Source organism: Danio rerio, chromosome 1, assembly GCF_052040795.2.
Source record: "Danio rerio strain M-AB ecotype USA chromosome 1, GRCz13ab, whole genome shotgun sequence".
Taxonomy (NCBI): domain Eukaryota; kingdom Metazoa; phylum Chordata; class Actinopteri; order Cypriniformes; family Danionidae; genus Danio; species Danio rerio.
The window spans coordinates 35118024-35142514 of NC_141021.1; the positions used below are offsets into that span (position 1 = coordinate 35118024).

The following is a 24491-nucleotide window of genomic DNA, read 5'->3' on the forward strand; positions in this document are numbered from 1 at the left end:
CTAAGGGTGAACTCTTGAAATAAATAAATAAATAAATAAATAAATAAATAAATAAATAAATAAATAATCAACTCTGTGTAATGATGCTGCATGATCCAAATGAACAGATTTTGTCAAGTGAACTCCAGTGGTTGTCCTATTATCATTTTATGCAGTTTTAAAGCATACATTGTTCTATATTTGTTTCCAGTAGGTACCATGTGCACATTTTATCATTTGTGGCTTCTGCAACTAGTTTGTTTGACAGCAGGTAAATACAATAACAGCCTTTTTTATTTGTAAAACTAAGCTACAGCAGCCCATACTTGATATTAATTGATTCAGTTGTGAAATATGTTTAAGCATCATGTTGTTGTTATTCAGTACAACATTACTCATTTACGTGATGCATTGATCATGCTCATTTATGATCTGGAACATTTAATCTACAAACACCCTGCAATTACAACAGTAATAGCAGCTGGTTAAAAGGTGACAGTGAATGCGGCAATCTATTGGTTGTAGGGATTGTAAATTTCATTTAGTGCAGTCCAATAGCAACTCTAGTGAGAGAAAGAGAGAGAGAGAGAGAGAGAGAGAGAGAGAGAGAGAGAGAGAGAGAGAGAGAGAGAGAGAGAGAGAGCGCCTGGTCTCTCTCCCTTTAATCTTTTTTTTCCTCCTAGTCAGTGCTGCCTCTTTCTATGGAGACAATCAGATTCTCTACAATTTACTGTTCCTCCGCAGTGATTTCAATGAATTACCTTAATCTATGTGGGTCATTTACATCAGATATGTTGCCGCGTCTCAGCTGAACAGTCCTCCGTGTGCAAGCTCTCCCTCGGACGGCAGCATCACGTTGGATTTTAACAGGGGCAGAACGGAGTTTGATTTTTCCCTTGTGTGGCACATACATTTTGACCGTACCTCTGGAAGTCGTGCGTCAGGATAGAAGCCGTACAATGCAGATACCGCAAAGGTAAGACACGAGCAGCTGTGGAAGTATTTCTATTTTTGTGCTTATATAAAGAGTTGAACTGTTTTCTCTGACGCCGAGAACACGCTTATATCCAGCTGGCTCCCAGGATTTCTCTCTCTCTCCCTCTCGCTCTGTAAAAGCTTCATCTATCCGGCCGAACGATGCGACGATTATGAGTGTTTAATTCGCGCCGGGTACACACGCTGATTTGCATGAAAAAGGCTGACCGTATAACCTGTTTCAGTAGTTTTTGGGGCAGATTTTGCGTGGACGTTTGTTTTTTTTTTTTTCATCGAAATGACAAGTACAACCAAAGTATGATTAAACAGTTTGCTGGTGTCGAATATTGATTTAGAGATGCGCCGCAAGTGCACTGCATGAAAGAGAGTCTTCCATGTGCGTTATACGCGTATGCACACATAACTCTGTGGATTTTAGGTTAAAGGTTAACGTTTTATTTATTTATTTTAGTGTTTATGTGAGGAATCGTGTGGGAAAAGTGTTTCAGTACATCACTTACCTGTGGCTAGCCAACATCGGTGGAGACTGTGCTGCGCGATGGTTTTTCTCATTATAGCCTACTTTTATAGCTGTGCATATCCATAGGCTATGCGTATTATTCTGTAACTCGACTCAAAGACTTTTTATTTCGAGATTTTCTCGGGAGCCATCATATTAAGCTTTATACTTAAATGGCATCGCTATAACGTGTTCGCAAGTAAAACGCAGTGTCAGTGCTTTGACAGGACATTTGCAGAGGATGCGCTCATATCGAGGAGCACTTGGTTTTGCGATATGGCGTGTTTTGTAGCTTAAGGTAAGCTTTGCTTCTGGCTACAGACAAACTACATTGTCATATATGTATGCGGTAGTCCGGACTTTCATCACAGGGACCACTGTTTTAACTCGAGGTATTCCGCTTATACAGCGGTGAACCACAAGGTGGTACTGTGGACATCTCCTGCGTATGTGCGTGTTTTTGGGATGGGGTGAGGAGGGGAAATTGGGCCGTCTCTCGAACATTCGCAGTGTACAGAATTTTAACCTTCACTTTTGTCAAGGCAGCTGCGTGACATTAATGTCGGCTTAAGTGTTGAAATGGTTCATAATTCACGCAAATTGAAAAGAGAACATGTTGAGTCTATAAATTAGCAAACCATTCATTGTTTGAACTTTTAAAGTAAATTTGTTGGACTGAACTACTATATAGCCTAAATATAGAATATAATGTCTAAGTCTCAGACATAGGCTAACAGACATGGTAAAAATGGTCCTGTAACTTAAGGAGCAAACCTTGGAAACAAGTTATCTGTGTGTAACTAAAGTATAGACAAGATACAATTGCCTATAGAAAACTTTCATGGTATCAATAGTTGACAAAATAGTGAAATTATAGAATTGCAGATGAAATTTTGCCATTGGTGCCATGTTGTTGCTATTGCTTTTACAAATTTATTTTGAGCTACTAGTGTGCAAAATAGTTTTATCAAGTATGCCTAATCTAAACACACAAACAAACAAACAAAAAAAAAAATAAATAAATAAATAAAGCAAGTTTTAACATGTATATAAGTTTAGGCCACTAGTCATTAGCTTGGAAAAATTTTGTCGCATCAGAAGTTATGTTTGTGTCTTGTGCAGTAATATGCAGACGTAATTTGTAATAATTGTTAGTTTGAACAAGCCATGTGCAAGTATAATACAGTAAGCCTTTACAAACAAAAGTGATTCTAATCTCGATTACTGTTTTTTAAAACAGTAGGTCTGTATTATTTTTTCATTCATTCTTTTTCTATAGCTCACAGGATCAGTGGATGGCTGTTAAAGTCACCTTTAAATGCATTTTCACTCTCTCTTTGCTTTCTGGGGTTCCTGTCCACACTCAGTCAACTGTCAGAAAGATAGAAGGAGAAAATACAGCTAGAGAAAACACATTCCAGCTGACTTGCCAGCCCAGACGCCATGTTGAAAAAGTCATAACAGGTGCAGTTGCTGTGGAATCAAACCACGTTTATTCGAAGTTCACCAAAAGGTCATATCGTTTTCTATGCTTTATTCTATGGTCTTTTGTCTATCATTTGGACAGACTTAATGCCATCTCCTTTGCGTTTTGAGTCATGATTTGAATAGTGCAATTGTTAGAGCCTCCTTCAAATAGATCATTTATTATAATTAAAATGCAGAGAGAGACCTGGTACCTTCATTGAGATTCGTGTGAGTTATCTTCAGTGATCGCACAGGCAATGAATGCTATTTTTTCACCTTTTATTCTCCTTGGTCTCATTTCTCCCGTCTCTTTATTTGTCATACTCACAATATGAGTGTCTATTTAAGACAAGAGTGTGTGGTACATTTACAATGAAAATTGCATGCAATCACGTATATCTACATGCAAGACAGATGTGGGCAAAATGCCAAAACTATATGCACAAATGGCAATCAAATCACATTCATCACATCAAATAGAATGTCTTTAGTAATTTTAAATAAATTTATTTAACTTGCACTTTACAATTGCCACTTAGAATAAAATATTCACAGTACTTGATAGCATTAAAAAGTTCAACCAAAATGAAGCAGAAAAGAAAAAGTACCCAAATTCCAAACTTGTTTGACTTTCTCTCTTCTCTGGTCATCCATTCAGACAGTCTGTCAGTGATTTTTTGGAGCTTTTGGTCTTCATTATGTGGACAAAAGATTTAAAGATTTTAAATTAATCAATAAGCATTGAGCAAACTGCAGAAGTCTTGTGAATAATCTCTTTGGGCTGGTAGCCCATTTTGATATTTTTATTTTTTTCTTGTTTGTTCTATGAGGGTATTTTGGCAGAAAGCGCCTTCAAACTGGGCCTTTTGAATGCAAGCACTGCTTGAGGATGTAGCAATATTGGCGTAAAGTTATTGAATAAATCCCTCTTGGCTGATCTAGCTAGACTCCAGATGATGAGCGCATACAAACTTGTGAATGCTACATAGCTTTTTGTCAGTAAATTAAATCGCCGGTCAGACATTTAGGCCCATTTGCTATGGAGGCAATATACTGTATCTATGTGAAAGATTTTCTGAAATGCCCATCCCAATGTCATAATGCTTGTCAGAGAGAGAGAGAGAGAGAGAGACAGGGGAGAAGGACAGAAAGAGAACTACTGAGAGCTTAGGGTTTAACAGTTAGTTGGCATACACACTACCTTAATGTTTATTTGTTTATCCTATTTTATGAGAAACCTTTTGTTTTGTTCACATTTTTTTTTTTGTGTGTGTGGTTGTTTAAATGGTTGCAGCATGCATAAAGCACAATCCTTGATATCTTGGCTAAATGATGGTTTTAATTTCAAATAAAGAGTGGACGTTAAACCCCAGGGTGTCACGGGATGGGTCTTTCTTAGACCACCAATAAAATCATTTAAAGCATGTCGTGTACAGGGACTCAAGCCTTATTAAAGTCTTATTCCTTCATTAGATGCTGTCTTCGAGGAATATCGCCTTTGAAATGCTCTTAAATCCCAGCAAAATATTTATTAGAATCATATTTTACAGTCATTTACCATATCAGAGGATGGCTTCTGCATTGTATAAAGCAGCTAATGCTTCTGTGTTGTTTGTGTTCTTGCGCTTTCTTGTTTTCTCTTGTGACTGTCAGTGCTTAAAACATCCTGCTGTTGCAAAGCGTTCTGTTATGGAGTGGTGAAGTGGAGATAACCTTAATCCTTTTGCAATTTAGCATTGCTCAACACCAATTTAAGTTAATGTGACTGTCTCAATGAGTCTATTATATCATCACTGCTTTGTTCGCACAATTAACTTTCCATGGGTTACACTATCTACCATCTGATCTTTGCTGAAATTGCTTTTTGATATGAGGAAATGAAAAAGTTACATCAATCAATCTTAGATTCTTGAAGAATTATTTAGAATGGCTTTGAAAATTACAATGTAGATAACACTGGATGTGACATCTGCTGAAGACCATATTTTGAAGCCTTTAGCAGAATGATGCTCTTTAAAACTTAAATTACAATTTAAATGAGAAGTACTGATCTTAGAATGTCTCATTGGAAGCTTCCCCACTCTACTTTTAGAGTTATTCACTGAGGGATCAGAGCAAAAGGAAGAGTTTATCACTTTTTTAGATTTACTCAGGACTCAAGTCATTAAAGTTTCCTCCAGAGACTCTACCAAGTCCAGTAATTTCAAGCCAAGCCATTCTACCAAGTTCAGTAATTTGACGCAAATGTGTATTAGCAATCCATGTGTTGATCTTACTGTAAGAAAATCAGAGCTATGGTTTGTGTTGTACAATTGTGTTGAAGTTCAAAAATGCCAAAAGCACCAACTGATCAGGACTGTCTTGCTTCTTGTTTTCACACCCACTCTCCTCCTCCTCTTTCTTGTATGAGGATGAAATGCATGGAGCATTCATTATTCAAATTTGCATGCAGGGTAGCATTTCTTGTGCATAATCTGCTTTCAGGTTTGTGCACTTCTTCTGTTTGTTCATTCAGGTGGAAAGATTATCATTTGTTCAGACAATAAATGTGATGCAGACATACCATTTTGGTATTCACATACATTTAAATCTGAGGTGAATTTGTATTCACGTCTACTCTAATATATGCCTCTAAGGAAATTTCTTTTAAATGCTTTTGATGTGTTCCTGTGGATCTTCCTGGAAGGATTGCTGGAAACATTGTGACCTTTAACAGTTCCTCAGCAAGAGGTGTCACAAGCCAGTGTTTTTCATGTCATTCATTTTTTTTAATAGCATGAAATGTGTTCTTTTGCTCAATTCTTAAATTCATAATTAAACAGCAGACCTGAGTTGAAGGATAATGAATAAATCTGTTTGAAACTGTGTAGATTTTTTTTTCTCTGAGTCTCCTGATTGTCTTTAAATCTCAGGCTATTATTGATGATGACTCTGAAGAGTGTTCATGCAGCTCAGGTATCTGAGCAATGTCAAGGTCATTGGTTTGATTTACAGATTAACTAATACAATTTTTACCTTGCAGGGATTTTTTGTATAAAAGTGTATGCCATATTTTTACATATAAACCAAATGACTTCAGCACAAATCCAGGGTTCAGGATCTTTAATCGCTTTGTAATACCATGACATATTTTGATTTGCCACATTTCCAAATTTGTACTTGTCCAGAATCAACGAATAATAAATAAATGTGTTTGAATCTACTCTTGGAGCATGAAGACTGTCTTCATGTCTCAGGCTATTATTGATAATGACTCTAAAGAGTACTCCTGATTACATCTGGCAAATACGTAAACAATAATGGTATGTAATAGAGCATACAACCATGAATTCAGGACTCCCTCAATGGTATCTAATAGATGTCATTATCTGAACAAGACATAAAAACACTTTGAAATGATTTCAAATGATGAGGGGTATAATAGAAAATGTATAAACTGGACTCAAGTGTTGTTCTAAAACATAACTACTCAATCATAAAGCTTGTTTTCATCATCGTAAGGCAGTTTACAATAAAATAAATCAGTATATTCTGAGCGTCTTTTTTTCAGTTCAACTAACCTCCTAAATAGATACACTATACTATATTTTGTGTATACACTACAGTGCTTTGTACACAGTTATTTGAGCCTATCAATTTACCAGACCACTTACATAAATCGTGGTCCAGTCAATTGAAACGTAGAATCATATTTCAAAATACTGTAACTATTGTTTGCATCTGGAGTGTAATTGTGTCAAAGTGCTTGCATTTATTTACTATTTGAGTCTATTTGAGTTTTATCCTGCAGCGCAAGGTTACCTCGGTGACTCTGTTGCTTAATGCAAAAGCATTCAAATTTGTAAAGGAAATGGAATTCTTATGTTTTTGTTTATGACAATGAGTGAGAATTTACAGGCTGTTCTTTCTTTCCCACAGGGAAACTAATAAAGGAGGAATTGAAAGGAGGGAGTAGTTGCACCAGAGCACAGCTCAGGGGGGAAAGAGCTGCATTTTGTTTTCTCGTCTAAAGCATAGAAGTCCAGAACAACAAGAATATAAGAGATACAGAATCGCCCTCATGGCATGGGGGAATGCCATGATCGTTGATCAGATTGGAGGGTGTGCTGTCAATCATCTGTCCATTGCAGCCTGAAGTCTGGGTTGTACCTTGGCTTTGGAGGAGTGGAGGACTTTGAATTCAAGCAACTCTGCCAACCGCAGCTGGACCATGTCACGGCTCGGAGGAACCCCATGGATACCACTTACCATGGTTCATCCGCTGGCTACTCTACGCCTTTTTACCTGGATTGTGCTTGCGGCTGCGTGGCTGGCCATTACACGGGCTCAGCAGCACCCTATTGTTACGACAAACTATGGCAAGCTAAGAGGCTTGAAAACACCTCTGCCCAATGAGATTCTAGGGCCCGTGGAACAGTATTTGGGGATCCCCTATGCCCTGCCGCCCACAGGAGAAAGAAGGTTTCAGCCCCCAGAGCCTCCAATGTCCTGGCCAGGGATTCGAAATGCTACACAGTTTGCTCCTGTTTGTCCTCAGTTTCTGGAAGATCGTTTTTTACTCAATGATATGTTACCCGTGTGGTTCACCGCCAACTTGGATACTGTTGTAACCTACGTACAAGATCAAAGTGAAGACTGCCTGTACTTAAACATTTATGTTCCTACAGAAGACGGTATGTATTTCCTTTTTTTCTTTATGTTATATAATGTGCTGCTTGTCTTTAATTCCTTTTATATATCATATCAGTTGCTTTTTTAGTTGGCTTTATCATGACTTTGACTTCAGAATCCTAAATAGCTTTTTGCAATGTTGCTGAAACTGTGTTACTTAGACTCACCCCTTTTTTTCCTTTTCTTTTTTGTGAGATAACCCATCAGATTAAAGTGGTAGTTCACCCAAAAAAGAAAATTATGTAATTTTTCACTCATCCTTCCTTTTTCACAAGCCCTTTTTGAGTTTCACTTTTTTTCTGTTGGACACAAAATTGCCGGCAGCTAGCTCTCTGCAGCTCTCACATGGTCACCCACTAAAGCTGAGCAGGGCTGTGCCTGGTTAGTCCCAGGGTGGGAGACCACATGGGAAAGCTATAGGTTTCTTGCAAGTGAGACCGGCAGGATTTTGTATATTGATAGGGACTCTATAACTGCTATCTTTCGGATGCAATGTTAAATCGAGGTCCTGACTCTCTATGGTCGTTGAAAATCCCTGGATGTCCTAAAAAAAAAAAAAAAGGTTTAACTGGCCAAATTTGCCCACTGGCCTCTGTCCATCATAGCCTCCTAACCATCCACATATCATAAGGCTTCATCACTCTGTCTCCTCTCCACCAATCAGCTAGTGTGTGGTGTGCGTTCTGGCGCAATATGGTTGGCGTCGTGTCATCCAGGGAAATGCTATACACTGGTGGTGGACGAGGAGATTCCCCCAAGAAATGTGTAAAGCATTTTGATTGTCTAGAAAAGCTCTATATAAATGTAAATGTAAGAAATTATTTAGGAAATTAGGAAATTATAAATGTAAGAAAGAAGTTATTTTGAAAACTGTTGGAAACCTGTAACCGAAGGCTTTCATACTATTTGTTTTTCCTATTTTAGAAGTCAATAGTTATAATTTGTGTTGAACATAAAAAGCAAACCACTGGGTGAGTAAATAACAAATATGTTTAAACTGTTGTGTGAACTGTCCATTTAAGGTCACATGTAAAGCTCATCATGACTATGTCTCATATTAGACTAGTCAGTTTGGATGATTGTTATAATCTAAAAAAAGTCCAATCGTTTAGTTGGCTGTTAAATTTAATTTCTTTTGGGAGTAATTTTGATCTTGAAAGTTTTGGGTTTAGTATATCCTCCCACATTTTGTTGATTGTAGCTGTTTACATTTAAACTGCAGGAAGCAGTAAATTTTTTATTGTGTTGGTGTGGTTCGTTGAAATGTTACTTTGACATTTGACTGACTGATTTATGAAGCGAGAAATATTAACAATGATGGATGTGGCAAATTTGTTTGCATAAGTATCTCAAAGATGTTAAGTAGCAATATGTGCATATTCAGATTATTTTTGTCTAAATAATATGAAATTGTCATGATAACAGCTAGTCGACTAGTCAGCCATTTTGTGAAAAATAGGGAGCTACTGTATGAAATGAATCCTGCTGTTTAGTATATGGTTTTGCATTACATTTATTATAAATATAATATTTAAACTCTACACTGTAAAACCTAAAAAGTTAAGGTAACTCAAACTATTTGAGGAAACAGATTGCAGCAAACCATTTAAGTTCAAAAACTAATCCTAATGAGTACTGTAAACTTAATCCATTTGAGTAAACAAAGCAATTTGAGCACAGTGAAACCTAATAAATGAAGAGAATTCAACCAACCGAGTACTGTAAAACCCAATAAGTTATGCAACTCAAACCGTTTGAGTAAACCGGATGCTACAACCATAAAAAAGCAAATCTATATGAGTACTGTAAACTTACTCCTTTTAAGTTGAAGTAATGAGGCATTTATTTAACGTATTACCTTCAACACTGAGTTCAAAACTCTTTTTAAATGAATATAATTAACTTTTAGTTAATTGTGAGTTAACTACACTCATTTCATTTGATAAAGTTGACTGTTGGGTTTTACTGTGTAGTAGTTACTGCAATCTGGAATATATGGTAGTATTTAATAATATCATGAATTAGAAGATTTTTTCCACTCATTTTCAACATATTGATTGCTTACATTTTTGTTTTTAAAAAGTCTCTCCTGTGATGTTGTAATCCATCTTTCAGACGTTACTGAAGATGGTCATCCCCTGTTAGCTTTCAAACGCTAACCACCCATCATGCCTTTGCTCTCAATTGCCCTTTTCAAAATCCTTTGTAATATGGGAACATCCTGGCATTTTGGCTTAAAGAGAGACTTACTCTGCAGTTGTATTGCTATTGAAGCAGGATGACAGATATAAAAAAGAAGCATGATGTTCAATGCTAGCAGGAAAAATCTGTTTCACCTCTTCCTGATTGGTAGAAAACAGGTTAGAGACGCATAAATTCATTTTTGTGTTTTAGTGCCTGGATCTTTTGTTAGCTAGATGCACAAAAGAAACTGCAGTCTGTTAGTGACTGAGGCAGCTTTATCTCTTAGCGCAGTTACGAGTGAAGGCTGTGGAGGTGGCATCCTGTTTTGTTGTGAATTAATCACAATGAATGCTGGAGCCTGAAGGGACAGGCTGGGTGAAGAGACAATGCAGGTTCCCTTCCACTCTTTAATTGGGAAAGCTCACCATTTTAATTTCCATCGGACTATTCAAAAAAGCCATTCAGAGAAAAAGAAAGGCACTGAAAAGGGGCAGTCACGACAAATCAGCGCTTGTTACCCTCATTGTCTATCTCAATGGGTGGACTTCTTTAACCTAACATCTGAAATCCACTCTTGTTTTAAAGATAATTGAGATCTACACGCAGAGTGCAAATGAGAAACTGACACCTATGATCATGTACTGTAATTAATCCCACTCCCTGCTGTTTCACAGCCTTTAAGGCTCTATATAAAGTAAATGAGTGGCCAAGACAAGCTGACACTCTTTTTCACTGTAAAGAATATTTATTTATTTACTTTTTATTTAACACATAAGTAGTCTTAACCCTTTTCCACTCCAAGGGGGATAAAAATTACAAATGTTTTTTTTTTTTTTTTTATGTATGCACATTATCATTATGTTGTCTGTTTATTAGTCTAAAATGCATATTAAAAGGCAGCATGAACCAGAAGTTGCAGCAGACTTTTATTTCAGCATGTTGGCATGAACTGAAACTGAAACAAAATAATGAGTAGGGGTTGAGGTTTTATTTCTCTACTCATTTACTTGCAGAATACTGGATGACCATTACAGATTCTTTAACCCTACCTCATTCTCAAACATAAGTTAAGCTATTGCAACAATTACCTCACATGCTGTTAATTAGTATTTACAATAAGAGTTTATTGAGGGGATTTTCTTAATCCAAAGTGCTACCAAGACTTTGACTGCATGAAACAAACCATTTATAACATTTTGAACATTACAAGTAGAAAATACTACTAATAAAAAATGCTAAAATATTTATGTATATAATTATATCATACATTCGTTATCTTTTCAGCTTAGTCTCTTTATTAATCTGGGGTCACCACAGCGGAATGAACCGCCAACTTATCCAGCATATGTTTTATGCAGCGGAATCCCATCCAGCTGCAATCTATCACCGGGAGACATCCATGCATACTCATTGACACACATACACTACAGTCAATTTAGTTTATCCAATTAATCTGTACCGCATGTCTTTGGACTTGTGGGGGAAACCGGAGCACCCAGAGAAAACCCACAGGAACACAGGGAGAACATGCAAACTTCACACAAAAATGTCGTCTGACCCAACCAAGGCTTAAACCAGCGACCTTCTTGCATACATGTAATTCATATTTATTTATTAATATAACAAAAGTGGCTTACAAAATGAGGTTACACATAATCTTAAAGGGCTGATATATACAGTAAATAGCCTATATTGTGTTGCAAAATGAACAATGGCATCTTTGATTTCCGGTTGTGCATTGTAGAAAATTTGCCAACACCAAATACACTTTTAAATATTATGCATTTTATTCGACCGCACCAAATTGTTATCAGAGAGATTTTTTTCAAATGTATAAAGCATACTAAAGCAGTACTGCATCTCCAAAAAAACATGTCTAGAAGGAGTGGAAGCAATTGACTGTGGCATTATAAAAGCTCTGCTAGTTTAGAGCTGTGTCATGCACTTTCCTTATTAGCAATTACTTCAGTGACCTCGTTTCAATTCCACAACTTTTTGATTTTCTGCTTCATTCTGACTATGACTTTAGGCACAATATGATGAGGCACACGATTCTTTCATTAAAATATCCAAAAGCCACTAAATTAGTGTTATACTGTATATTTTGCTGTATTATTAACTTACATTATGCCAAATGTTTAGAAGAATGCTTAAATCTAAATAATTTTTTTTTTTTTACTAGTAACATGGACTGTCCTGTGTCTCCATGAAAATGATGTCAAACACTTTCGCTCTCCAGTTTAGTTTTATTAAAGACACTTTTTAAATGTTGTTTGTTTTATTAAACTGCACAAAGTAGCATTGTAACAGAACCTTAAAATGTATTCAGTATGACTTCTCCAGCTGAAAGATTAAAACGTGATCTACTTTGGCATAGAATAAAGGTTACGCTGCAATTTATTTTGTATCCCCTAGTGGCAAAATCTGCATAATATGCCTTTAACATTAAAAGAACAAATTTCTGTCAGATTTTCTGAGTCAGATTGTTTGTTTTGAATATATATCCTCTAGCAGCAAAAACTTACATATTGTGCCTTTATTATATTGAGACAGTTTTTGGCATAACAAAAAACATTTCGGTGGACCAAATGTATGTTTGTTTATTGATTCATTCATTCATTTTCTTGTCGGCTTAGTCCCTTTATTAATCCGGGGTCACCACAGCGGAATGAAACGCCAACATATCCAGCAAGTTATTACGCAGTGGATGCCCTGCCAGCCACAACCCATCTCTGGGAAACATCCACACACACATTCACACACACACACTCATACATACACTACAGATAATTTAGCCTACCCAATTCACCTGTACCACATGTCTTTGGACTGTGGGGGAAACCGGAGCACCCGGAGGAAACCCACACGTAGGCAGGGAGAACATGCAAACTCCACACAGAAAGGCCAACTGAGCCGAGGTTTAAACCAGCGACCTTCTCGCTGTGAGGCGACAGCACTACCTACTGCGCCACAGCCTCGCCCTGTTTATTGATTCATTTAATAAAACCAGTCAAGACTTTTATTTAAATGTAGGGTATGCACGTTTGACACCCAGTGGTTAAACTAGGTATTGCACGCCTGGTTCAAAACAAGCACAAGTTGCCAGATTGACGACATCAACAGTAGTGTAGTAAGCCTAAAGGCTGATTTATTTTGTGTTCTTAATAAAGCAACGACATTCGATAGAAGGAATATTTTCCATATTAAAAGGAATTTTTGTTCTAACCAACACCTGAAATTATTGTTTAGAAATGTCTGCTATTTTTTTTTTTTTTTACTTAATGCAAGCCAACCCATGTCAGCAATTCAGCATGTACATTTAATAATGTTAAAGAGATTCGGCATGTATTAATGCGATTATAAACCTTACCATTAGGTCGTAGTGTAGTGTGTGCACTATTCTGTGCTTCTAAATGGCTGTATTTAAAATTCTGTTGTGTTTTGTCCGGTGCAAACAGCCAAATTGTTATCACTGCCAATCTTGTCACGTAGAATGTTGTTAGGGCACAGTGTTATAATGTAACTTGCTCACCTAATGTTCACATTCATATTATTTCTATTATTTTCTAATTAATAACCACCTCATGTGGAACTCTGAATCTGCATCTCTTTTTGGGGCTACTACTGTTTTATATTATGGTATTTTTCATGCTATAAGGCTCGTAGACACGGGACACTTTTGTTTGCATTTATTGTCAGCGTTTTTCAAGACATTTTTCTAGATGCAAAAACACTCCTTGACGTTAGATGGCGCTACACAACTTTACGCTTCTGACACCCACTTGTAACACAGAAGAAGAAAACAAAGTTGACAAGCTTGTTGTCATGGAAGGTTCAAGCAGTAGCTCTAGCGGTGAAGAAATGAGTATTGTTCAGCAGAGCAATAAGAAGCTCCATGTTCATATCGGCTCTGGGGATCTTCTTCAATGTGCGCTTGCGTTGACAGTTTTGCGCTTGAGCGCCTCCAAGTGCTGTGTACTGTAATAGCTCCGTGCACGTAAAAAAAAGTGCCAGTCTGATTGGTGGAGAAGGTTTTGACGCAGCGGGTCAAAACAAAAAAAAAAAAACAAGCATGAGATGTTTATTTAAAAATAACGCTTTTACATCTGGCATTTTGCACTTTACTGTGCACGATCACAGTATTTAGTCACGATTCGTTAAACGTCGACTGAAAACGCGAGCAAAAAATGTTTCGCTGTGCACAAGCCTTAGGACAAGTCAAAATTTCTGAAAGAGCTCTTCTTTTTTCTTCACGGCCTGTTTATTAACAGTTAATTGTATATGCAGTTAAAATTGCACTGGTATTGCACTGCAGTACATAATATGACTTTATAGTCTATATGCGTTTTAAGCTTTTATTTTACTAGCCTGGGAGAAATATCTATATATAAAAAAAAGATTTAATGAAGACACAAATGAATTTATTCAGGAATGTGGATGAAACTTACTACAAACAAATACATACATATTTCTAATTAAATTATAATAAACTGACTTTAAAAACAGAAGTGAACATTTGAAACATTTTAGGTTTTTTTCTTTAGTTTCAACTTTAAATTCTATTCTGAATCCCAGATTTTCAATGTCATCTCAAACTACTACACGCCACTAAATATATCTTAGAAACGTCTGATCTCCTGGGATTGTCATGCACAACAGTCTCTATAGAGTTTGAATCTAAAAAAAAAAAAAAATCTAATAAATAAATAACGACAACAACAACATCAGATGAGCAGCAGTTTCTCGTGATGCAGGTGGAATTGCTTTGTTAATGAGAGGGTTTGAAGGAAAATGGCTGGAATAGTTCAAGCTGTCAGGAAGGTGACAATAACTAAAATAACAATGTATTACTACAGTGCTATCCCGGAAAACGTTTCTGAATCCACTTCTTGAACCTTTAAGTGTTTTTGCAGCAGCAGCAGGCAAACACAGCAGGTTTCTCCTTCAGCTGAGGCTACAGTTGGCATATGTTCACCACATTGGACATTAGATTATTGGAAAACTGTCACTTTGTTTGATGAGTCATGATTTTTTGATGCGATGCAGATGGTGGGGTCTGAATTTGCCATTAACCACATGAGTTCATGGATTCATACCACATTTTATCAACAGTTCATGCTGCTGCTGCTGCTGAAGAAATGATGTGGAGAATATTTCTTGGCACGCATTAGGCAATTTGAGCATCATTTAAATTCCACATCCAACCTACTGTGATCTGCAAACTAGCTAAGCATGCACATCTCATTCTGGTATTAGTGTGTCCATCTCTTTTAACTCCAGCAGGATAATGTTCCATGTTTGGAATGTTCAGTTGTCTGCTGGGCAAGGTGTAAATGTGTAGATGCTAAATATGAAGTGAATGGATAATTCTTTATTGTCATTAAGGACAAATGGATGTTTCTATCAACTGGTTGAGTCAATCATGATGAATTTAAACAGTTTCAAGGAAACTTACAGTACTTGCCCTAATCAGTGTTCATTGGGGTGCAGACAATTTGAGTTTGTATGAGTATTTTAATTAATAGCCTATGCAACTCTTTGTCATAGGAAATACACAACTATTACATTTCTGCAAAATTAAAACAAGCCTTAGAACAAAATAATATAGCAGGTGTATTTTGCTGCTCCTGCGTATTTTGTTAATTTCGTCAACAAAAATGAATATAATTTTTTTTATTGCCTACAGGTTGACACAAACAGAAACTTAACTCGTCCTCTGTGGTGAATGCACAAGTTTTGATCTACTCTTCTAATGAATGAGCAACACATTTTTGTTTGCAAAAAATGTAGAGACTAAAATGTCAAAAAGAAAACCAACATAATTTTTGTTATAATTCTCTGCATTGCACTGTTTATTGATTAGATGAGTGGATCAGAGTGTGCACATTCAGTCACTGTAATGGGTCAGCAGACCTATAAAGTTTCTGTTAGTGTCAAGCTGTCTTCGTTACCAATCATATATACAATAGTGTATTGGGCACTATTATAATTAAATAATAGTAAATTTAAAACACTCAGGACCCTATCATGTATGGAGCAACGCAAATGTTGTTTGCTAGTTTCAGCTTGACGCAAGTGCCGATTTGACATTTTGCACCACGCTGTTTAAATAGCAAATGCATTTGTGCTCATGTGTGCGCCCATAGGCGTTCTCTTCTATAAAAGGAGGTGTGTTAAGGTGCATTGCTGGTGCTTTGCTATTGTAAAGACTAGTAAAATAGACTGCACAATAGACCAGCTGAGAGCAGGTCTAAAGTCCAACGCAGAGCGCATTAGTTGTGCACCTTGCTCACTCATTGCTTAATACACTCAGGATGTAGAGCAATACACAAATATCTTTAACAAATGAAATTGTTTTCATTTTTCACATGTCTTTGGACTGTGGGGGAAAATGGAGCACCTGAAAGAAAACCATGAAAACACAGGGAGAACATGCAAACTTGAACCAGCGACCTTCTTGCTGTAAGGCGATTGTGCTACCCACTGCGCCACCGTCATGCCCATATACATATATTTTATTTAAAAATTTAGATTTGGTTTGAAAATTTTCAAATGTATAAAAATCACAGAAATGTAAAAATATTTCCAGTTTACTTGCAAAACACGTTTTGTGGACATGTGTATATGTTTTATTATAGAAATATGGTGCCTGTCAATGAATTTGGTGAGCGGGGAAAACTGCACTCCTACATCACGGTGCGATGGACCTCAAAATCACTGGGATTTGGGTCCTATTTTATTCATTCATTTTTCATTCATTTTTTTTTTTGGCTTAGTCCCTTTATTAATCTGGGGTCACCACAGCGGAATCAACAGCCAACTTATCCAACACATTTTATGCAGCGGATGCCCTTCCAGCTGCAACACATCACTGGGAAACAACTACTCACACTCATTCACACACACACTCATACACTACAGACAATTTAGCTCATCTAATTCACCTGTACCGCATGTCTTTGGATTGTGGGGGAAACCGGAGCACCGGGAGGAAACCCACGCGAACGCAGGGAGAACATGCAAACTTCACAGAGAAACGCCAACTGACCCGGCTGAGGCTCAGACCAGTGACCCAGCAACCTTCTTGCTGTGAGGTGACAGCACTACCTACTGCGCCACTGCGTCACCATGGTCCTATTTTAACATCAGGATATTTAAAAAAGAGACTTGGTTTTCTATAACTCAAACATGACAGTGGACACTATACATAAACACAGTTCTGTCCAAACAGCTTACAAAAGTTGATTTTCACCATAGGTGCCCTTTAATGTTACTTAAGAAATATTTAAGTGAACTTACTATATATATATATATATATATATATATATATATATATATATATATATATATATATATATATATATATATATATATATATATTTATTTATATATATTTATTTATTTATTTATTTATTTATTTTCACATTGATGCATTCTGTACTTGATCTTATCACATTGTGAGAGAAACCTTTGTCTTTCCGGTGGGGGAAAAAAAAAAAAAAATTATATATATATATATATATATATATATATATATATATATATATATATATATATATATATATATTAATGAGTAATGAGATAATTTGTCACATCTGAAATCACCTCATTGAAGTATAGCCTACATGTAACACAGTCACATATGATCATCTCTCATTTTGAGTCCATGCTGTGGCTCTTAATTTGTGTCTGTCAGTCATCTATGAATAATTGGGCATTTCTTTTGGTTAATGTGTTTTGTGTGAAACCTTTATTTGAGCAGTGGGGATAGTATCGACTACCGGGTAATGAGATGTCCTTTGAAGCTCAGCCAAAAAAAGTGTTCAAAGCTAGCGTAACTTCATATTCTTCTGGTTGAATTATTAATGGATATAATGTAATGAGCTCCTGAACTAAGGGATTAATAAATGTGCTTCGTACATGCTAAAAATACAGATTCGACCTGTGCTGGGGAAAAAGAGAAAGTAGACGATTACACTACATAGGGGTGAATAGATTTTTTTTTATGTGTCAAACATGGGCATATGGGATGAAGGGGATTCATGTGAATTTGCATGTCATGATTATATTGGTGTCAACTTTTCTACAGTCCTCCACCTTCTATTTTATTAATAGGTTCATTAGTTGGGGAAAGTTATGTAGTATGAATGACAAGCTTTTTGTATTAAAAATCATGCTGGATTTAAAACCACCGACCAGCCAAAAACATATAAATACTACTAAAGTGATAATTCCAATTGGCCACACTTTATTTTGATGGTCTGTTGAATGTAAGTTACAACTTATTCTCCTTAGATTATAAGACTGTCAGGTTGGGGTTAGGGTTAGGTTGTATAAATTGACATGTACTTGCAAAGTTTCTTACAGTCAGTACAATGTCTGTTGAAGGAGCAGCATCAACTGATATTAAGCAGACAGTCTACAACTCATATAGACCATCAAAATAAAGTGTTACCTTTGACTTGACTATTTTTTTATGTTTTTGGTTGGTCAGTTATTTCACTATTTTACACAATATAATGCAATAATCTGCATAAGAGTACAATATTTAAATTAATGAATGCATAATTGTATAATATCACTGCACCATGTTTTAATATATTTATTTTAAATTTGCAATGAGCATTCAAAGACAATTGACATTCTTATTAAGTTCTTTTTACACACCTCATTTAAGATGCATTTTCCATTTTCCTACGTTAGCTTAATTTTAGCTTCCTTGTGACATGATCTGTGATATTAGACAAACAAACAAAACAGATTTACAGTTAGGAAATGGAGTGTTGGTTTGTGTGGAATCTTGCATCTGATTGAGGCCACTTGTAAATAATTTACCTCTGAATGAATTTCTTCTCAATCTTGAAAATAATAATAAAAAAAGACTAGTTTGCTGATGTGATACAGTGTGCTGTAAAATAATTTAGCCTAACATTCTTATGCAGTACAATGTTTTTGCTTTAATCATTGGAATGAATTTAGAGCAGAACATGTCATTGGTCAAAAAAGCTGGGCTTAAGGCAAGAAAAAAAAAAATGTGGTCATGGTTTATTTATTTGTTCATTTTAAGTAAATCTTGTGCACAATTCATTAATCCTTCATACAGATTTACTGAAGCCCGGCTCACACTGTGTGGTTTTTAATAATCCTTTACGATTGTAGGTTGTCAGAGTGTATAAACGTGATCCCCATGTCACACAGTAAGATCTCAGTATTCATAATATCAGACTAAATGTCAATGAAAGAATAGCACACACAGACACATGTTATACATCATCAATCCATGACACGTTTAGTAACCCACATTCTGAAATGATATCTTACAGCAAACGAAAAAAATCTGTCGTGTTACTTTTACTAATAACATTGCCTTATGATGAAAAAAATAAAAGAAAATAAGAAAAGTTTGGACATTTCCCTTAAGTGGTTTGAAGATGATGCAAATTTTATCATGATCAGTGCTCATACTTTTACTTGTTCTTGATTTGACACCCTAATTGTTCCTGAAATTGCATAGTGGGTGCAATTTACTGATTCTCTTGTTTTAAGCAATTCATTCATTTATTCATTTTCTTTTCGGCTTAGTCCCTTTACTAATCCGGGGTCGCCACAGCAGAATGAACCGCCAACTTATCCAGCACATTTGTACGCAGCGGATGCCCATCCAGCCGCAACCCATCTCTGGGAAACAACCACACACACTCATTCACACACATACACTACGGACAATTTAGCTTACCCAATTCACCTGTACCACATGCCTTTGGACTGGAACCGGAACACACGGAGGAAACCCACGCGAACGCAGGGAGAACATGCAAACTGCACACAGAAATGCCAACTGTCCCCAGGCGAGGCTCGAACCAGTGACCTTCTTGCTGTGAGGTGACAGCACTACCTACTTCGCCACTGCGTCGTGGTTTTAAGCAATTCAAATGAAATAATAAAATCCTAAAACAAAAATAGTGTTTCAGGCTTTTAATGCGAATAAAAGGCACTTTTATTTTACGGTACAGTTATATTTTGATCAAAAGTTACGTAGGAGCAGAGATTACGTGTAATTGAATGCAAATCTGTAATTTTATGCAAAACACAACACCCATGAATCGGTTTAGTGCAGCTGCAGCACTCTGTTTTCTAGGGCCCGTTTAGACTGACATATTTTTGTTTATCTGATCATATATGAATGATTCTGAAAGTTGGTCTATACAAGGACTGACATGTTTTGATCTTGTGCTCTTTCTACCGCTTCAACAGCAGTTAGAAATGTATTTGACTGGGTAGTTTTTGTAGAGCCACAAAATACCAGCTTCTGCCTGACTTATGATTCCATCAGAAATCATACATTTGGTTTGAAGATCAAAACATGCATATAAAATGTTCTCAGACCAGTTTTGTGGCTGTTAAAGCAGAAATAAAAAAAAATGTGCTTTTTGGATTTTTTTTTTAAATTCCTTTTTATGTTCATATGGAAATTGTAGACATTTGGTTTATAATTCAATTTCATAGATGTTACAAATGACCAACTTTCAGTTCAGTTGAATCCCATGAGAGTTTTTTTGGTGCAGTTTGTTTTGTACTGGTAAAAATTAGGGAGTTGCACACCAAAGTGTACCAAACAAGAATAGAGGGGTTTGCTTGAAGAGGTGGTCTCAGTACGCTCTCAGATAAACCCTGGAGACTTTTTATGATAAAAGAGTGATCAAAATGACTAAACTGTAAATAATAGTTTACTGATTCAGTATTGTTTATTAAGTGATGAGAGAGCGTTTGTTGACAGAATGCACTTTAGTTTATTTGCAGTTTAAAAAATTAGTTTAAAGAAACACCTAACAAATGAGCGATGCAGATGTTGTCACTTGACTGTATTTTGGTTTGTTTCAGCTGGTTTAGACTAAACCAATTAGTGTGGTGTGAAAAAAGTAATCAAAATAGCTGAAAAAAGCTACAGTGTATAATTTTTCACCCCTGGTTCATACCACAGAAACCGAACTACAGATTTGAAAGTGACCTAAAACACCAATAAAATGCAGAAACTGAAGACCATTTGACCAATAAATAAAATAAGAAATGCTAATTAAAAAAATATTTCAAATAATAATAATAATAATAATAATAATAATGGGCAACGCAGTGGCGCAGTAGGTAGTGCTGTCGCCTCACAGCAGGAAGGTCGCTGGTTCATGTCTCAGCTGGGTCAGTTGGCGTTTCTGTGTGGAGTTTGAATGTTCTCCCTGCGTTTGCGTGGGTTTCCTCCGGGTGATCCAGTTTCCCCCACTGTCCAAAGATATGCGGTACAGGTGAATTTGGTATGCTAAATTGTCCGTGTATGAGTGTAAAAGTGTCAATGAGTATGTGTGTGGATGTTTCCCAGAGATGGGTTGCAGCTGGAAGGACATCCGCTGCGTAAAAACGTGCTGGATAAGTTGGTGGTTCATTCCGCTGTGGCGACCCCAGATTAATAAAGGGACTAAGCTGAAAAGAAAATGAATAAATAATAATAAACTACAACAATAATTCCAGGTGTAAACAGGGCCTTTGGATGTCAAAAAAGTAGGTGCATTGCTTTGCCCATTTTCACTGACTCTGATGTACTGTACTAAGCTTAATACTTTACATCAATAAAACAAAATATGGGCATCACGGTGGCGCAGTGGGTAGCACAATCACATTACAGAAAGAAGTTTGCTGGTTCAAGCCCTGGCTGGGTCAATTGGCATTTCTTTGTGGAGTTTGCAGGTTCTTCCTGTGTTCGTGTGGGTTTCCTTCGAGTGCTCCAGTTTGCATTCGGCTGTAGTGTATGATTAGTGCATGATTAGTCTAGTGTAAATTGGCTGTAGTGTATGAGTATGAATACAAGATTGTGTGGGTATTTCCCAGTGATGGGTTGCAGTTGGAAGGGTATCTGCTGTGTAAAACATGTGCTGGATAAGTTGGCGATTCATTCCGCTGTGGCGACCCCTCATTAATAAAGGGACTAAACAGAAAAGAAAATGAATGAATAAAAGCAAAATATTATTCATGAGCCTTTAGCTGTAGCTCGATCATAATGTAAAAACTGACTTGAATTGATTTGTGTCATGGCCAAATGAAGGAATTAAGTTAACTTATTAGCTTCAGCAAAATTAAATATATTGAACATAAAAACAGTTCCCCTTCGGGGGGAACTTCAGCACTATAAGTGGATTTGATTTGTAAAATCCACGCATTGGGATGATTCGGATCAGAAGCCGCTTGTCTGGAGAGTATTGAACGGGCCAATGAATGAAATTAATTGGCAGCGTAAGCTTGCGCAGGTGTGCGACATCTGCAATTATCTCAGCATATAAGCACACCTGAAGCCAGCAGACGCCATCCTTTTCGCTTCAGATCCTTTCTGAGTGAGTCGATGAGGGTTCCTCTTGCTGATCAGCACTTCAGAGCGAACGAGTGTGTCTCCCGGTCCAGAGTGGGTCTTCGCGGTGGCAGACGGTCGAGCTGGGTTACTCCCTTGCCTGCGGTTCTTTGGGTCCGGTCCTCCAGAGCGGTGCGTATAGTTGCAACTTTCCTAAAAGAGCAACACAGTCGTGCAGCACGTCCTTTTCAGGATGGCGCTCTGACTGTGCGTTTCTGGATGCGGGGGTTTCCTGGCTCCGGATGATGGACACGATCACTGCATTGCATGTTTGGGGGTCCAGCATGTTAATGCGGTGCTCGCGGGCGGTTCATGTCGTCATTGCGATGCCATGACCGTTGCACAGCTAAGATCGCGGCTAACTTTCGCAAGAGAGCGAGCCACCCCAGTTGCCTCCTGTTCTAAAAAAGCAGCGGGCGCTCGGGCAGATCTGAGGGTTTCAGCGGGAGATAATCCGCCGCCCACGGGCTCACGGACCTCTCGCTCCTCACGGCGCTCCATCCAAGCTTCGGGTGGTGAGAGTGATCCGTCTAACCAGATGGTAGCTCTCACATTCGCTGACACCGGAGATCAGATGTCCTCCGCGGCATCGGAGGGTGGGCTTTCACTGTCCGACGAAGATCCGGACCCGCTCGCCCCCTCCGGGCAGGTGAGCACTGTCAAATCGGATCCTGAAGCGGACATGTTAGCCGTGCTTTCCCGGGCTGCTTCGGCCGTGGGGTTGGAGATGGTTTATCCCCCAGCTCCGCGGCCGGACCGACTAGATGGGTGCTACGTAGAGGACCAGAAGGCGAAGCCTTCGAAGCCTCTCGTCCCCTTCTTCTCGGAAGTGCACAGTAGGCTCACGCAGTCTTGGAGGGCACCTTTCTCTGCCCGTGCTGCGAGTGCCTCCGCCCTCACCGCCCTTGACGGCGGAGCTGCCAGGGGGTATGAGGCGATCCCGTCAGTGGAGCGCGCTATCGCGGTCAATCTTTGTCCGCGCGGCGCCTCTACGTGGCGGGGTTTGCCCCGCCTCCCGTCCAAAGCCTGTAGGTTGTCTGCCTCCCTCGGAGCCAGAGCTTATAAGGCTGCGGGCCAGGCTGCTTCTGCTTTGCACGCGATGGCCACCTACCAGCGCTACCAAGCGCAGGCGCTGGCCGAGCTGCACGAGGGCGGGTCCAACCCAAGCTTATTACATGAGCTGCGCACCGCGACCGACTATGCTCTTCGGACTACTAAGTCCGCCGCGTGTGCGCTGGGGAGGACGATGTCCACACTTGTGGTTCAGGAATGCCACCTCTGGCTAAACCTGGCCGATATGCGCGACGTTGACAAAGTTCGCTTTCTTGACTCGCCCATATCCCAGGCTGGCCTGTTCGGCGACACCGTCGGTGAATTCACCCAGGAATTCAAGGCGGTGAAAGAGCAGTCGGATGCGATGGGCAATGTCATCTATCGGCGTGGCCGTAAGCCCGCTCCGCCCGCCGAGCCATCCACCTCTGCTGTTCCTCGCCGAGGGCGCCCGCCAACGAGTGCTGCCCCGCCCCCGCCTGCGCCTCCGGCCAAGCGGGCGCGGCGTTCACCTCGAAAGCAGGCAGCCCCTCCTGCCCAGGGCGCCGTTAAGTCCGGTAAACGGACCGCGAAGCGTCCCTGAGACAGGCCATCCGGAGAAGAGGAAACTTGCTCTTTCCCCGCTGGAGGGCGGGGCCCCGATAACAACGGTACTTTTCAGTGCCACCAAAACATCAGTAAAAGAGCACTTTTTCCCTTCCCCGGATGTGACTGCACGAGTTCTGCCAGTCCGGGACGCGCTGCCTTCCGGCTCGCAGACTCTACGTGCTTCGCCAGTGGCTCACGAGCGCTGGGGGGACGGTCTCCCTTCCCTCAGCCCTCCAGCCCCCTCTCCGGAGTCAGGGTGCGGAGCCAGAGCGAATCGCTCTCCTCCAGCTCTTCCGCGGGACCCTCGTGCTTCCCGGATCAGCACACCCACTCCGCCCTGCCCCACCGCTGGTACGTCAGCGATTGTAGCGATGACTCCATTAGCGAGGGCTCTGCCTGCCTGGTTAGCGCGGGCCAGCCCCTCGCGGTGGCTCATACGCACAATCAGACTCGGTTACGCGATTCAGTTCGCGAAACGGCCCCCCAAGTTTACGGGCGTGTATTCCTCCAGGGTCAACCCCCTGTCCGCCCCTGTCTTGCGAGAGGAGATTGCTGCCCTCCTGGCGAAGGGTGCAATCGAGCCGGTTCCTCCAGCCGAGATGGAGAGTGGGTTTTACAGCCCATACTTCATCGTACCCAAAAAGAGCGGTGGGTCACGGCCAATCC

General features: G+C 39.0%; 1 protein-coding gene across 4 annotated transcripts in view; it reads left to right on the forward strand.

The window, feature by feature from the left end:
- The first annotated feature begins 642 nt into the window (after positions 1-642).
- Positions 643-24491, forward strand: part of nlgn4xa (neuroligin 4 X-linked a) — a 188390-nt gene continuing 164541 nt past the window's right edge. For 3 of the 4 annotated variants that reach the window (XM_087236005.1, XM_087236006.1, XM_087236007.1), the window contains exons 1-2: positions 643-955; positions 6860-7614. In XM_087236005.1, the coding sequence (XP_087092131.1) occupies positions 7152-7614 (463 nt within the window). In that variant the 5' untranslated portion in view covers positions 643-955; positions 6860-7151. 4 annotated transcript variants of the gene reach the window in all.